The following is a 17,044-nucleotide window of genomic DNA, read 5'->3' as shown; positions in this document are numbered from 1 at the left end:
TTCATTCAAATTTGTTGGTTTTGCGTTGTAGACTTCCTGTTTGCAATAACCGCGCAAGAAAAAGTCAGGTGCAATAAGGTCAGGCGACCTGGGTGGCCAACGGAATGTGGAGTTTCTGGATATCAGCTTATTGGGAAATTTTCGTCGCAATGATGTCATAACAGGTTGGGCTATGTGAGGAGCTGCACCATCTTGCTGAAACCACACAGAGTTGAAAGAAATTCTCATTCGGCGTAATTCTGGATAGAAAAACTCTCTCAACATGCTCAAGTAACGGTCTCCAGTAACAGTAACGGTGTCACCGTTGTCTTCGAAGAAGTAGGGCCCGACAATGCAGCGTGATGAAACTGCACACCACACTGTGACACGAAGTGGATGCAATTCCGTCTCATGGAGTATCTGTGGGTTGGAAGCACTCCATATTCGACAATTTTGTTTGTTTATGTTGCCGTTTAAATCGAAATGGGCCTCGTCAGACATGAAAAGACAGTTCAACATGTTTCCATCCTCCTCCACCATTTGAAGCATCTTCTGGCAAAATTCCAAGTGAATCGGCAGGTCTGCAGCGTTCAGTTTGTTGGCCATTTGAATTTTATATGGGAATAAGTCCAAATCTTTGTGCATAATTGACTGTAATGACTGTCTGCTTACACCCATTTGAGCAGAAAAGCTTCTTGTCGAAACACGTGGATTGTTTTGTACGGCAGCAGCTACAGCAGCGATTGTTTCCTCCGTTCAAACTGAAGGATTTCGATGGTAAGGTCTTCTGTTAACTGTCCCATGCTCGGCAAAATTGTTTACAAGTCTCATTATGGTCCATCTGCTCGGAGGATTGCCGCCAAACGTGCGCCTATACTGTCTTTGAACCGAAACTACGGACTCCAGTGCGTGATAGCGGCGGACAATCCAAATTCTTGTTTCAGTGTCCCAGTTATCCATTTTTGTTAAATGTAAAAGTCAATCTGCAAAATAAAAAAAAAAATAACCAGATTCATTAAATAGAAAAAAAGGGTATAACCGAACTTTCCATACTGTTGCAACTTGCAAAGATTAAAGGCAGGAAAGTACATTCGGGTACATAAGGCTTTTAGTTATAAGGGGTCTAGGGCGAGTTTTCAACTGATTTATTTCATTCTGAGTCCAAAGATGCACCGTCATATGAAAACCACGCTCTCTCAATTTTATTAATAGTATAACCCACAAATTCGAAAATCATTATATTATAATAGATATATGTGGGCTAAGGGAAGTATCGATCAACCCATTTTGAATAAACAGAGATACTATTGTCATGAAAGGATTCTGCCAGGATGTCAATTGTATATCACATACATTGACCGAAACTTTCGAACATAAGTCAACAATACATAGTGGAGTCCACATTTCCGGTATTTGGGGGCTTGAACTTGTTTGGTTCCATTTTTACAATTTTTGGTCATAAGATGGCACACCTCAAGGCATTATTCGAGCAAAATTGTATCCTGATATATTAATTGTTTTTTGATTTATGTACTGGAAAGTGAAAGTTTTAAAAGTAATTTAAAGTTGTGTTTTATGGGAAGTAGGCGTGACTGTAGTCCGGTTTCACCCCACAATATAAAAATATCAGACTATTGTCGAGTATCAAATTTAGTTTGGGCGGGTCTGTTATTTCATCTAAAAGTGGGCTATGACTTGCTGATCGATGCTTCGTTTATATGTTTTTACTTAATGAGGTTTGTGGCCGTGGCAGTGGTCCGATTACGCCCATCTACGAACTTGTTCTTACGTGTTTGCCAGGAATACGTCGAGCAAGTTTCATCAAGATATGGTCCGATACGCAGTTTCAGCAAATTAACAGCTTTTTGGTGAGGAAAGAATGTGTGCCAAATTTCAGATCGCTATCTCAAAAACTGTAGGACTCGATCGCCTATTTACAGACTGACTTATGGAAAGACAGACGGACATGGATAAATCAACTCAGCTCGTCACACTGATTATTTTGATATACATAAAGCCAAACCTATCCCAATATTACATTATATTAAGTATCATCTTCAAGTAGTCTTTTTAACAGACATTGTTATCGTTTCTTCGATTTTCGCCAAGTGTTTTATATAACAGTGTACCACTTCACGACGCAGCTCTAATTGATTCAAGTGTCAAGTGGATCCAAGTCCTTCTTTATTGCTGTTTTCAAGCCATTTCTGCTTTTCTTGCCTCCCTCTTCTACATTATGGATTGGTTACTCTGTGGACTTTCTAATAATATATACCAACGATTGTAAACGCCGATTCTTAACTTACGGATTCTTTGTCTCATAAAGTCCTTATATGTTTCGCAAAACATACATATATGTATTTGCCCATTCCAAGAGCCACTTGTTGCTATCGTTCACGTTTTTCTAAAATATTAAAAATTAGAAGAGCTTTATTTCGAGGCAAATTAGTCTCTTCTTCATCAGTCTTTATCGAACCTAAAGGGAGCTAAACTCATCGTTGTTCTTCATTCAAGTGTTAGGTTAGGAAAGGCTTCGAAGTGACGATACTCTCAGGGATCTGTGAAAATAATAGTTTATTGTGAAGCCAAAACACCTATGTATAAGGGTTTAAAGCAAAATGGAATGAAATTTTAGGTTAAATCTAGTACTAATTTTTAAAGCGTTTATGTTTTAACTCAAAATCTTGGAATATAGTATACTATATATCCGTTAAAATATAGCGGATGTATTTATTTAAAACAAAAAAGGAATGAACTCTTGGGTTACGTGAGGTTTCGAAGCGACGGAGCTCTCGGGAATCCCATATGGACAGTGAAAATGACCGTTCATTATGATTAATTATTACCGCTCACCGTTCATTATTATTATTATTATTATTATTATTATTAATTATACTGAAACACTTCGGTTTTGATGGCATATAGTCCAATGTTTAGCGCTTTTTAGTACACTACTAGTGGACAACAGAGCTCCAGCTCTTTCCCAGTCTGATCATATTCGGGCGAGAGTGATTAAAGAATCACAAGTAATTACATATTTATGTAAACACATTTATATTTTCTCCATTTACTATAATTTGCATGAAATTTATTTATATTTCCTCATCGGTTATCTCCTCCAACAGAGCATCGAATTTCGTCTACGCAAAATGGAAGAATCCTCCGAACAAATACTCTCTCACTTGGCTGTCATACATCGTTTCATGTCGATGCATATGCTCGATGGTGTTGACTTACAAGCGTCCAATATGAATATAGCCACTGATTTGCAGCGAGTACGAACGGTCTCGATGTCGGATAATGAAGCGCCGATGCCACCACCAAATTTACAGGTGAGTAACTGCTTGTCAAAAGCAGCTTTTAACTTCAAAAGTACCATGCAATTCAAACTGTTGAACGCTCTTTCCATCCATTTCTTTCTTTCTTATTTTCATCTCCCCATCACTCAATCAGGTCAATAACCGCCGTCGCTTCAATCGTTCGCTCACTGAGGTGCGTCCGGATGCATACATTTTCGACGAAGGCACACACTTCGAAGTGGTGCCAGTACCTGAAGAGCCCGACGAGCTGGACAAGTCACGCGAGGCGCTCAACGAGCATGTCGGCCGCAAGATATCCATGCAATCCGAATCCGATTCGGACATTTACCTGCCCATGTCACAACGACCGTCCACCTGTGAGACTGTAAAGCGCACACCATACGTCACCGTGCGCCAAGACACCGGCGCCAGCACCGAAAGCAAAGACACCCTAACGCCGCTGGGCGCTGACGACGACCACACGCTGGTCGGTGAGAATTCGGACGAAACCAATCAGGAGCTCAATTTCGAAGGTAAATACCTTATTAAACATCTAAACACCGGCATGTCCTTCCAGCATACGGTGCGCAGGCATCCTAAATGATGTCCAGCGGTGCACCAAAATCAAAGTCAAATCAGCCACACACACACACACATATTCTGCAACCAATCAGCCAACTAAACAGTCAGTACAACCTGTATGTAGATGTCATTTGTTGTAGACCAAACCAAAAACAAAAAAAAAATAGAAACTTAAAAACATGCGCACACGTTGTTGTTGTACAGTGCAAAATGCAAATCACAAAAACAAAAGGTAAACACTAATTGATTTTGTTGTTGCTTTTTTTCTTCTTTTTTGTTTATGTTGTGTCTTGAAAAAAAAAAACGAAAAAAATAATGTAAAAAATAACGAAAACCGCTTAGCCGCCAAGCGTCGGGCCATGCGCCAACGCACCGTATCGCTGTGTCGTCGCAACTCCGAAGCGTGCTCCATCATAGCTGCTGCCGATATTAACCGCTCACACATAAGTCTGAATCAGTTGCCGCTGTCACGTCGGCAAATGAGTCTCACGCAATCTGAGCCGGATAGTGACAAGGAGGCGATTGGAGGGGGTGCGTACACACACACATACTTATCACTCACCCACTCACACTCACACTCACACTAACGCATCAACGCATAAATTTAAAAATAAATACTCACATACACATCTTAATCCACCTGTTATCTACACCCACACCGCCACATACATACATATGTCGTTATGTTCCTTCCACACCACGCGGCATCCACTAATCCCATCAGCACCTGCGCCACCTTTCCTCCAAGTGCGGCGCCGTTCCGCCACAACTGTGTCGACGGATTTGCTTTTCCAGCAGCACTGCACCACAATAAATTAGTTGCTGTGCCATGCTGTTCGCTTTGAAATAAATTATAATTAAATTTCCACCTCCATAACCTAAAACTCATCCCGTGCTCATCCAGTTATTGCCTCTCACAAGTTGCCAATGTGATTTGTTATTTGTTATTATTTATGCACCTGACATCTGCTCACATGTCGTGTCGCGTGTCTTGTGGCGTGCGCTCCTATCCTTTCCTAACTTTACTCTCTCCTTCATCTTCCTTCACCGCCAAAGCATCTCAACGCAAGCCATCTTTCGCTCATCAAAAGTTTATTACTTTTCCTATTTATTTACATTTTTATATTCTTTTTATAAGCGAAGAGTGCTTTTGAGTGATTGCTACGGAATATATTCTCTTGTTCTATTTAAAGTTTGAACATAGATTGAAGATAATAAGAAAAGAAAGAAAGCCGTATGAGCTACCCAATTTTCTTAGTTTTGGTGACGTCGCTTAAGCAATGTTGTAGGAGATACGGACACAAAAGAACTGACGTCGTTAATACAGTTTAGATTTTTTGTTAAGAGAAATAGAGAAAAAAGAACTGTCTTCTTTAATGCAGTTTAGACTATGAAGTCCCAGTTTTAACCAAAGTTGAAGTTCGATTTGAAAGAAGCTTTTTAATATATGTCTCGCTTGAACTCAACGTAATACTTATTTTTATCTTTTTTTCTACAAAGTATTCCTTTACTATTCCTTACTTAAAAGGCTGGGTTAGGTTAGGTTAATCTGGTAGGCTAATGAGCCACGCATAGACCAGTTTTGGCGCTTTGCGATAACAAATGAAGTTCAGTTAGTCCATGAGGAGTACTCATGCTTTGGGATGCCTATAACAGGCGCGAATTTTAACAGACTTTGTGACCTCACTATCGATACTTCTTCCAGTGTATCATACCATGTTAACCCCAGACGCTTACGGCGTAGTCTTGCCAATTCGAGACAAGTGCACGAGAGATGCTCTGTTGTTTCCATGGTGCCTTGCTCTAGACATTTCCTGCAGTCTTCTCGATCGTTCAGCCCCATTCTGCGGGCGTTTTTCGCCACCAGACTGTGACCAGTTAGCATTCCGATCATGTTCCTACAATATTTTCTATCGAGTGTCAATAGGAATTTAGAGTACTTCCGATCTAGCGGCTTGCACATGACTATTGCAGTTTTCTTATCTGAATTTAAGATTTTACCCTAATTTGTTAAAGTTACCACTTATTAGAAAATCTGTAGACATTTAAAGACGGGCTACCAAATGTTAACATTAATATGTTTAAAACAAAATTCTAAGAGTTGCCATCTATTTGCAAAATTGTTTTAAATTAGACTGGTGGTATAAATAAGCTTATTCAGTGAGTTTAAGAAATGTCTAAATATATTGGTACAATTTTTTAAGAAATGTTGCCACCTGTTAGAAACTTTGATTTAAACAAAAATCTAATTTTAACGTAGACGGTATAAAACGAAAGACAGATTGAGGATTTTTTGTCAAGAAATGTTTAAATATTTAAGTATTATTGTTTTTGGAGGGTTGCCACTTTTTTTGATTCAAACAAATATTTAAATATCTAATTTTAACGTAGACGGTGTCAAACCAACTGTAAATTAAACCTTTTTTTTAAGAGATGTCTAAATATGTTATTATTATTTTTTAAGAAAGGTTGCCACCTGTTTGAAAATTTGATTCAAACAAATTTTAAAAAACGAAAGATAGATTGAAAATTCTTTTCCAAGATTTCTAAATATGTTGGTTTTATTTTTTAAGAAAGGTTGCCACCTGTTTGAAATTATGAGTCAAACAAATTTTTAAAAATTCAATTTTAACGTAGACGGTGTCAAATCAACTGTAGATTAAACATTTTTTTCAAGAGATGTCTAAATATGTTATTATTATTGCAGGTTGCCACCTGTTTAAAATTTTGATTCGAACAAATTTTTAAAAATCTAATTTTAACGTAGACGGTGTCAAACCAACTGTAAATTAAACATTTTTTTAAGAGATGTCTAAATATGTATGTTATTATTATTATTTTTAGAATGGTTGCCACCTGTTTGGAATTTAGACTCAAACAAATTTAAAAAAAACGAAAGATAGATTGAAAATTCTTTTCCAAGATTTCTAAATATGTTGGTTTTATTTTCTAAGAAAGGTTGCCACCTGTTTCCATTTTTAAAGTTGACGGTATCAAACGAAAGACAAATGAAGCATTTTTGCGATTTACAAAGAAATATTTGTAATAATTTGATTGTGAAATATTCACAGCGCTGCCACTCAAAAGCTCTCATTATTTTAACAAATTCAATCGTAATTAGTAATTTTCTAAATTCTTAAAATAATTATTGTAACTTTAATTTTTTACATATTTTTAATAATTTATTTATTTATTTATTTTTTGTATGTAAAATTATGTAATACTGAAAGATTTATATTTTTTTTGCATACGTATTTGTTTTTTTTTTTGTTTAATATTCACTTTTCTCTTCTCTCTCATCTGCCATTAATAACGTAAAAAATGAACTCTTTCTCTTACTCGTCACCCTATTTCTCTCTCTTTCTCTCGTGCTTTTGATATTGCCTTGGTCCGTTGTGCCACTAGGAAAAGCCACGTTGCATGCGAAATCCTCCAGAAATATTCTGCTGAAGTTCCACACCGAGTACACTTCAATTACGGATGAATTGGAGAGTGTATGCCATTTGATTGCCTCGCCGACGGTCTCATTGCCAAGTAATAAAGGTTAGTATTTCACGGTTACATAAAACATTTGTATGTTTGTGTGTGTATATCTATTTTGTAAGCAAAATAATAATCATTTCTGTAATTGGATTGGATTGGTGAGTTATTTAACTGTAAGCTAATTTAAAGTCGCAAACAATATGGGAAGCAACACAAATTTATCAAAAATAAATAATATTTAATTGGTATTTTAATTATTTAAAGCTGCATGGCTTAGAAAAACTATTATATTAATTTAAAATGTATTTATTTTTCAACTATAACATAGAATAATCAATTATATTTATAATTGAAGACTTTTTTCCACATGGTTCTGCACTTTTCCTATGTATATCCTAAAAGTAAATACTAAAGTTGGTGGAAACTACTGTGACGATAATTATGTAGTTGAGGTTCTTTCGTGGTTAGGTTATGTCAGCCTAGAAACATCTTTGTAAAGGGTGATACATTTCTAATTTCCCTACTTTTTTTAAGGAAAAATACAGAAACTTCAAATTTAATGGGGATTGTTTACTACAATTCGAAAGAATATTCTTTGGCATTTTTTTTTTAAGATTATCTTTTTTTTTTTCTTTTTTTTTAAGTCTAGTTTTCGTTGACTTTTTCGAGCATTTAGACAGGTAACTGACATGCATTATGATTTGTTCCAAGGCCTCAATCGAAGCGGGATTGTCCGAATAGACTTAAGATTTTATATACCGTCACACGAAAAAGTCTTAAAGTGTGAAATCACTCGATCTTGATGACCAATCAAACGGCCCAAAATGTGAAATTAATTGTTCACCGAAGCATTTGCTCAATAAATCCAATCATTGGTGCGATGTGTGCGAATCACGCCGTCTTGTTGAAATCAAATGGCGGTGACATCACGAGCTTCAACTTCAGACATTAAATAGCCGGTTCTCTCCGCAACATTTATGAAGAAATATACAATATTACGATGATTCCACCGGCCAATAAATAACACAAAATCGTTGTTTTTTCTAGATGAAATGGCAGCTCTTGAAAATCTTTAGGTTGCTCTTCTTCCTAATTGCGCCAAAAATGGACCTCATTTCTGAAGAAAATTTGGCTCGAGAGCGTCGCATCTTCTTGGAACTTTTCAATCGCCCTTAGAGCGAAACAATGTCGCATGCAGTTCTTGAACAAGTTCTCGACGTAAAATGCGCCAAGTTGTTCCATACGTCAGTTCGGGTTGATACGAATCGATTCTCTACGGTCTTTGTGTATACTCTCAGCTGCGGCTGCTATATTTTCTTTACTGCGTTCTGGACGTGGTCTATTCGGTCGAATATTTTCCAGTAATGAAAGCTAGGTCTCAAGTTGGATGATGGTGTCACGAATAGTTCGCTCAGTAGGTGAGTATGTTAACCATAAGTTGAGCGAAGCGCGTGAAACACGTTAATTTTCGTAATAATGTAGAACGATTTCTAAACGTTGTTCAGGCGTAAGTCTTTCCATGATTAAATGCCAAACAATATGTACTGAACACAAGTAGTAGTATAGATAAAAATCATAATCATTGATAAAAGTTGCCACCTTTTATTTCTATATTCTGGTCCATAATTTAAAAAAATGGTAATTTAAAAGTTGCCACCTACTTTGAATTTTTTAGATTTTATTCAATAAAATTTTTCTGATAAACCAATTATTGATAAAAATCTTTTCCATAAAAATTGCTACCTATTGTTTTTATATTCTGGGCAATAATTTTTTAAATAAATGTTGATGATAGTTGCCACCTGTTAGAAATTTTGTGGAATTTTAAAGACGAGTTATCCGATGTTAAACATTTTTCGGGCAACAAATTTGATAAGTTATAATATTTTTGAAGTTTTTTAAAGAGTTGCCACCTGTTCGGCATTTTATGTACAAAAAAATGGCGTAATAAATAAGATATTTCAATGGATTTTAGAAATGCCTTAACATGGTAAAATTTTTTGTTGAGAAAGTTTGCGACCTGATTTAAATATATATTCACAAAATTTTACTAAAAATTAAATTTAAATTATGGCAGCAAATAAGAAAAATGTTGTTGAATTTTTCGGCTTACAAGGGAATATTTTTAATATTTCAAGGATTTAATTGTGAAATATTATATATTATATGTTTTGAAACTACTGTTTATGACATGATTAAGGATGCTCATATTTCTTTAAACCACATGAATGTATTTGATAATTTTTTGTTAGTTTTCAAATTCCAGAGGTGAAAAATACAAATGTACTTATATTGTTCATACCTAAGCTTGAACAAGCTTGTCTCAGCAGAACGACTGACTGACATACAAAAGTATATACGCACATACTGTATACACATGTGTATGTTTGTAATTTATTATCCTTTCAGATTTATATCTTACCACCACACACCACATACATACATACTTATATCTCATACTCAACTTTTGTTCTCCTATTTTTTTGACATTAACCACAGCATCACTGGATCGTCCGACGGGTGAAATGTCCAAGGCTGAGTTTGCCGCCCTGATGGAGAAGCAGCATTTGAAGGAATGTGAGGAGAACGACTACATGATGCTCGAGGGACTGTTTCAGGCGCGTGCCTCCATCGATGACACCGACACTTCCTTCGGGGTGAGTAGACAAGCGCACATAAATATGGCAACCTTGGTGCATGTGTGGGCGTAGCAAGTGCTGCAGCCTATTGTTTCTGCTTTTCCACTCAATGAAATCCTCTTTCTGCATTGTTCGGTTTCAGCTACTAAAACACACATACCTACGCACATATTTGCCGAATGCCACAGTGCAAATATTTGCAAATGTCTTTTTCGTGCAACACGAATGGTAAACATTTGTGCCACATGTTGCATGCACATACATGCATATGTACATATAGGGGTATGTGTGTGTGGATTTTTACGAACAATGGAAAGGCTAATCGACTAATTAGTGAGACATACCACCTTCCGGCTATTGCTCTATTTCCAGTTGTGTGGCAACATTTTCAGGTCCATTGATTCATGCGTCAGCGACACCTGTGACCTGTGATTAATGGCAAAATTTCTGAAAAATTAAACATTGTTTTGACAACAAATGCACTGCGAAGTATTTCTAGATTGCTTGCCTTTTTTGTGCTTAGTCACTAACTAGTTTTTGTGAATACGAGGACAGTTTTATAAGTCAAAGCATTCCTGAATTTCACGCCTAGTGCTCTCTTTTGAGTCTGAGAACAGGTAAAGGTCGCTGGGGACCTGTGGATCCGTAAACAAGTCGCAGCCCTTAATCTCATTGACTTTTGGGTCGATGTAAAGCCTTTCTTCTTCTTCAGATGGTGATTTTTCCGCGGTGTCGTCCTCTCAACGTTCCAATAACGCTTTGTATAGTAATAATCGCTTATGAGGAAGCTCGACATTATTTTAATGCTTGGTTGTGTTGTGGTATTTTTACATCAGTCGAATTGAACTACAGCTGAGACTGTTTATGATCAGAAATTTGAAAACATTCCAAGTTTATGCTAAATTATGCCTGAGACTTCGACCAAAGCGTCAGAACAGTGACGATGGAGTACACGCTTGACCTTAACATTGCAGTTGATGTCGTTAAAATTCCGACTGTAAATAACCGTAAGATTTTAGGCATGACACCAAACAGCCTGTCTTCCTTCACTCCTCATACGACCGCGATTGTTGCCAAAGTACAGAAGTACAGAACCGCAACAAAATCCTCAAGTCAAGGCAATCGGCCGGTCGGTCTTTAACTACGCCGCAGCAATATGGTCCCATATGGATGCAGTGAAACGCAAACGAGGAAGCTACAAACATGCCAGAACACTGTAGTCCGAGGTATAATGGAAACCTCTTGATGGCTCCGATCGCATATCTACACAGTAAGGCCCGTTTGCTCCCAGTTAAGAAGTATAATGAACTCTTCTCCAAGTAGCTTGCCTGCTTGAAGCAGAACTGCCTGATGGGAATATCTGGAGCTCTTTCCTTAACTATATCGACGAGATAAGACAATATCCGACCAGACATCGGACGCACTTACCGCCATCTACAGTGGAGCTATAAACACCTCCACCGACTCCCTCTCAGAGAATGGCGTACTTGGAGTCAAGTCGCCACCCATTGCAGAAGACGTTCTCGGGTTGCCGTGAGAATCGTGATGAGCCCTTGTGCAGCTTCGTTCTGGATACTGTAGCAGATTAAACTCTTACTTATCCAGAATCGACCCCGACATACCAAATCAATGTCCAACGAGTAAAAGTAATTAGGACTTGAAAAAACCAGAACAAATGGTTTTTTTTTTCGGCAAAATCACTTTATTTTATTCAAAATAGTCTCCTTCTGTTTCAGCTTTTTGCACGGTCTAAAAGCATATCGAACGAGTATCTTAGCTTGTCGGCCGGTATGGCCGCCAGTATGCCGGTGCAAGCCTTTTGAGTGGCCTTTACGTCTGCATAACGCTTTCCTTTCATGGGCACATGCATTTTTCCGAAAAGGAAGAACTCACATGGTGGCATATCAGATGAATACGGGAATTGGTTAATGGTTAAAATGTGATTTTTGGTCAAATAATCGGTCATAAGCGTCAATCGATGAGACGGCGCATTATCGTGCAACCAACGCCAACTTTCATCTTCGCGATATTCGGGCCGAACAGAATACCGCATTAACGTTTTGGCCGGGTGGAATAAGTTCTTTGTGGACAATACCCTTAGAATCATAAAAACAAATCAGCATTGTCTTCACTTTTGATTTCTCCATGCGCGATTTTTTGGGTTTCGGCTTCTCCGGTGCCTTCCATTCGCGTTTCGTTTCGGGATCATATTGGAAACACCACGTTTCGTCACCAGTCACAATATTGTAAAGGAAGTTTTTGTTCTTTTTGACCTCTTTATTGATGTCCTTCGATTGTTGGATTCTGAGCAATTGTTGGTCGTCAGTGGAACAAACCGTGCACACACCTTTCGTAAGCCAAATGTTCGGTCAAAATGCGATAAATCGACACTTAAACGCAATAACTTCACTTCCAATCAATGAAATATCGTGAAATTCTTACTGGACAATCGTTAAATATAGCAGATTCTAACGCACCAGTCCAGGCATGTAGATGGCGCCAACAGGGGGCGCTAGATTCAAAAAGTCCTATTTATTTTGGAACGACCTTGTAGATAAAAGATAATTATACAAATAAAAGAAAATAAAAAATTATCGAATACTTGACAAAAGCCACACCTTTCCCACTATATTCCTGAAGGCTTTCTGTCGTACTTAATATTAGTTTTGAGGAAACATTTTTAATCAAGGCGTATTATTTAAAAGTCCTTTGATTGCATTCAGATAAAAAAACTTTATTCTTCCAGACCGGTGCATCAGCTGAGTTTAGTCATCGCCATCCACTGCGTCGGGAGACAGCCATCGAACTTTCGCCGTCCAAGCCGCCTTCAGGTGGTGGCATGCTCGGCTGCGGTAACAGCAGCGACACCAGCGGAGCCGGCAGCGGAGGAGGCGGCGGCATAACAACCGGTGTATTTACGAGCTCATCCACCGGACCAGCCGGTTTCCAACTGAAAAACGAACGCCCGTGGCAACGCAACTCATCAATGGAACAGCAGCAAACATATCAAACGCCCGCCGCGGTGCCAACGCGTGCCGCAAGCGAATTCCTCAATGCGCCATTCGAAAGCAGCGGCAGGCTATTCAAGAAATCCAGCGAAAGCCTACAAAAGGGCTCCAGCACGGAGACCGACTACTCCGCACATCCATATCGCTTTATTAAGCAAAGTTCAAACGACACAACCACCTCAATGACCGGTTCCTACAACATCGACACGCCAACGCTGGCGGCCGAGCTCTCGCTCGACGCCGTCGACGCCAACACACAAACTACGGCGCCACCACCAACAAGCACCACAACATTGACGGAGTACAACGTCAGCAGCGGCGCCAGCAACACGGCAGCAGGTAACGGCGGCGACGCGAGCGACACCACAGCGCGTTATCAGCCGCTGCGCACAGCCTCCATGGGCGCTGGCGACGGCAAGCGCGATGGCGCTAGCAAACGCGCCAGCGACACCAAGGAGCTAAGTGCCACAGCCGCAGCTGCGGCGGCGGTAATATCGCAGGTGCAGTCCGCGTTGCCGCGTGCCATGCAGCTGAAGAAGCAGTTTAGCATGGATCAAGCGAACAAAATGCAGCCCCAGCAGCTGCAATACGGCTCGCATGTACAACACCAACAGCAACAGCAACAGCAGCATAATGTGTTGCCGGCCACTGCGTTGGCGGCCAGCGCCACAGCGACAGCGTCCAGCGTATTGGCCGACAAGGCCAGCGCGAGCGGTGCGGCTGCTGTGCTGCCAGCGCTTGCAGTGCCAGCCAAATTGTTGTCCTCACTCAAGCCGCCCGGCGGCATCAAAACGCTCGGCATGAACATACTCAAGGAGAGCAGCTCCAGCACGGAGGAGTCAAAAGATAGTGGCGCCGGCGGCGGCAACGAACCAGCGCTAACCGGCGCGACCATGCCGCAGATTAGCACACACACGGTGCAGGACGAGATCGCCAAACTCTCGTCCAACATCAAGTCGAGCACCGAATCGGAGAAGGATCCGCCCTACAATGAGACAATGTGCTGATCGGCGAAAGCCGAAATACAACGCCTACGGCACACACACATACACATCTACTACCTGTAATGCGGCAAGTGCGCGTGCGTCGCGCGCATTTATCTAGGAACTAGCTACCTTAATTAACTGTTTGTATTTTATTGTACATAAATATGTATGTATGTGATTCAGCGTTGTTGATTAGTGGCGTAGAGTGTTTAGGGAGCGTTTAGAAACAATTAATATATACACATATATATATTTATGTATATGTTTGTTGCGTCAGCGGCATATAAAATGAGCGCAAATCTATATGTATACAAGTAAGCTGAAGTTGAAACTAGGTTTAGTAGCAAATTATGTATGTAACTGAGGCGTGCAGTTGCAGCAGGTTTATAGACAATTTCTTTTTAAATAATATATATACACACATACATACATACATATATATATGAATGATGTTTTAAAATATTTGTAAATGTAAGCTAGCTGCGTGTGTGTGATTGCTCAACTGCATTAAAGCGAAAAACCAAACAAAAATCGCAGCAAATTTAGAAAAGCGAGTTTGTCCTTTTCAGCAGTGCATACTTTAAGGCGCTTATTAAGCTTATTTTAATACGCTTTGTTAAGATTTGTTTTGTTTTTATTAAATTTTATAATTGTTTATATTTTTTGGCAGATATTATGATGTAATGCTAAATTATGCAGCCCAAACATTTATTTTGCCATTTACCGTTATACATATAACTAACTGTATTTATTACAATTTATAACTCGCCTTTTACTTTTAGCGCACCAAAAGAACGGAAAACCGTTAAATTTTTCGTAGGCTTAAGTGCTGCCATTCGCACGCCAAAACTTAGTTTTAATTAAAATAGTTATATTTTATATATAAATATATATGTATGTGTACGCCACTGCAATTGTAAGCAATGTATTAAAAGAAACGCATGCTCAAACATGTTTTAATTTCGCTATTTTTATTATTGTTACTATTATTAAAACAGATCTCTGGCAACCCACACACATACATACTTACACACAGCAACAAGAAATAAGTATAAAATAAAAAACTATAATACGCCGTAGCAATATGTTGTGCGGGTATAGAAAAAAAAATAATAATAAATTATAAATGCAACATGTTGCACGCGTGTAAAAAACCCACGTAACATCAGTTACTTATGTAAGCAACGCCAGCAACCAAATAAAATTTAATTTTTAATTGCGCCCGAAATTTAGCTGTGAAGTGGCACAAAGTTGCCACCTGCACACAAAGAAAATAGTTATTGTTTTTGCTTGCCCATAAGTATCTGGCATTATTGCTGCACAAAATAAACATTTTCGGCGCACATTTTTATTGTACTTATACTCGTAATTTTATTGCATTTTTCTTTGAATTTTCGCGAAAATTTTTAATAAACGCCTGTATTAAGCGCTATGAAATTTTATTGCATTGTTTCTTTTATTTACAGATCATATAGGCATATGTATGTATTTTGAGTTTATTGCTTTGATAAATAATAATTTTTTATAATATTTACCGCTAGGAGGACATTTTTTCTTTTCTTGTTCTGGATCGTTCTGTTTATAAGGTAACTATATGCTACAGCGATACATATAATTCGATACCGAAATTTCAAGTCGTTACCTCAAAAACTGACGGGCTAGTTCGCGTATATACAGACGGGCTTAGGGACAGACAGGCGGGCATGACTAAACCGACTCAGCTGATTCTCTGATCATTTAAGCATACACTTTTTATGGTGTTACCAACATCTTAATATACTTTGGCAACCCAGTTGCTTATTATCGGTAGCTCACTGACATACATGATACAAATTGTGATGTACGTTTTTCTACTACCTTTGCGCTAGTTTTCATACATAACGGAGGTCTTACAACTAATGCAAATGGCTTATACTATATGATAGCAGTAAAAGTGCTAGTAGTTTTAAGAAAGGGTGGGCCATATAAAATTTTAAATTTAAAAAGTCAATAAAAAAACGTCTTGATATTTTTCAAAGGTCTAACATTTATTTAAAAGGTTGTTTTATGAAAACAATTTCGGACAAATGACCACCACGGCTGAGTTTACAGTAGCTTATCCGATCCACCCAATTTTGGAGTACTTTCTCGATGGTTTCAGGCCTTATGGCAGCTACAGCAGCTTGAATCTCGTACTTTAGATCTTGAATTATTTCTGGATGGTTGGCGTAACATTTATCTTTAACAGCTTCCCACAGAAAATAGTCCAACGGAGTTAAATCGCAGCTTCTGGGAGGCCAATTCACATTACCTCTTTTGCTGATTATGCGATTTTCGAAGATAGGGCGTAAAAGATTGAGTGTAGCGTTTGCTGTATGGCACGTAGCGCCGTCCTGCTGGAACCAAATGTTGTCCAAGTTTTCCTCTTCAGTTGCTTAAAAAAAAATTCCGTTAACATTGCGCGATATCGCTCATCATTGATGATTACGGTTCATTCTTCATTTTCGAAGAAATTGGGCCGATGATTCCACCAGACCAAAATCCGCACCATACAGTGATTCGTGCTGGGTGCATTGGCTTCTCGACGATTACGTGCGGGTTTTCTGTGCCCCAAATGCGACAATTCTGCTTGTTAACGTAACCATCGAGGTGGAAATGAGCCTCGTCCGAAAACATGATTTTTCGGTCAAATTGACCATCCTCGGTTTTTTTTTTCAAGTTTTCAATATTTCCCAGTTTTCTTCTAGTGAATGGCGACCCATTTCATAAATTTTAGACTTTTTACTAAATATTTGTCACTTTCCGAATGATATTTGACATTTTGAATGTCGAAATATAGATAATTCAAATTTAAAACGTTAGATGGCCCACCCTGTACAAGGAATCCTACGTAGCAATTACTACTTTAGTGAAATCGGAATGATGCCTTGGCAAGTTTAGAGCAGTTATTTTAGAAAGAATTGTTAATTCAGGAATATCAGTAAATAACTGTTTTATTTTTATAAAAATAAATTTAAAATTTTTTAAATTCTAAAAACATTTAGCTGAAGGAAGCTATTTACAAGGCTACAGTGAGCTTGAACGCGATC

At 38.5% G+C, this 17,044-nt stretch overlaps 1 protein-coding gene and 1 long non-coding RNA gene across 17 annotated transcripts in view; both read left to right on the top strand.

The window, feature by feature from the left end:
* The window catches only part of LOC105221940 (transient receptor potential cation channel trpm), a 293,914-nt gene extending 278,496 nt beyond the window's left edge, over window positions 1-15,418 (top strand). For 15 of the 16 annotated variants that reach the window (XM_049451694.1, XM_049451693.1, XM_049451698.1 and 12 more), the window contains 6 exons: window positions 3,105-3,311; window positions 3,433-3,811; window positions 4,203-4,391; window positions 7,266-7,403; window positions 9,843-10,000; window positions 12,729-15,418. In XM_049451694.1, the coding sequence (XP_049307651.1) occupies window positions 3,105-3,311; window positions 3,433-3,811; window positions 4,203-4,391; window positions 7,266-7,403; window positions 9,843-10,000; window positions 12,729-13,997 (2,340 nt within the window). In that variant the 3' untranslated portion in view covers window positions 13,998-15,418. The remainder of the gene's footprint in view (window positions 1-3,104; window positions 3,312-3,432; window positions 3,812-4,202; window positions 4,392-7,265; window positions 7,404-9,842; window positions 10,001-12,728) is intronic. The other variant, XM_049451690.1, reaches the window with a different exon arrangement.
* Window positions 15,419-16,429: 1,011 nt separating this feature from the next.
* LOC125777302 (uncharacterized) overlaps window positions 16,430-17,044 on the top strand; it is a 154,523-nt gene continuing 153,908 nt past the window's right edge. The window contains exon 1 of the long non-coding RNA XR_007422238.1: window positions 16,430-16,604. This is a non-coding gene — a long non-coding RNA (uncharacterized LOC125777302). The remainder of the gene's footprint in view (window positions 16,605-17,044) is intronic.

Source organism: Bactrocera dorsalis, chromosome 3 (assembly GCF_023373825.1).
Source record: "Bactrocera dorsalis isolate Fly_Bdor chromosome 3, ASM2337382v1, whole genome shotgun sequence".
In the NCBI taxonomy this organism is placed as follows: Eukaryota; Metazoa; Arthropoda; class Insecta; order Diptera; family Tephritidae; genus Bactrocera; species Bactrocera dorsalis.
This window is presented reverse-complemented; position numbering and strand designations above follow the sequence as displayed.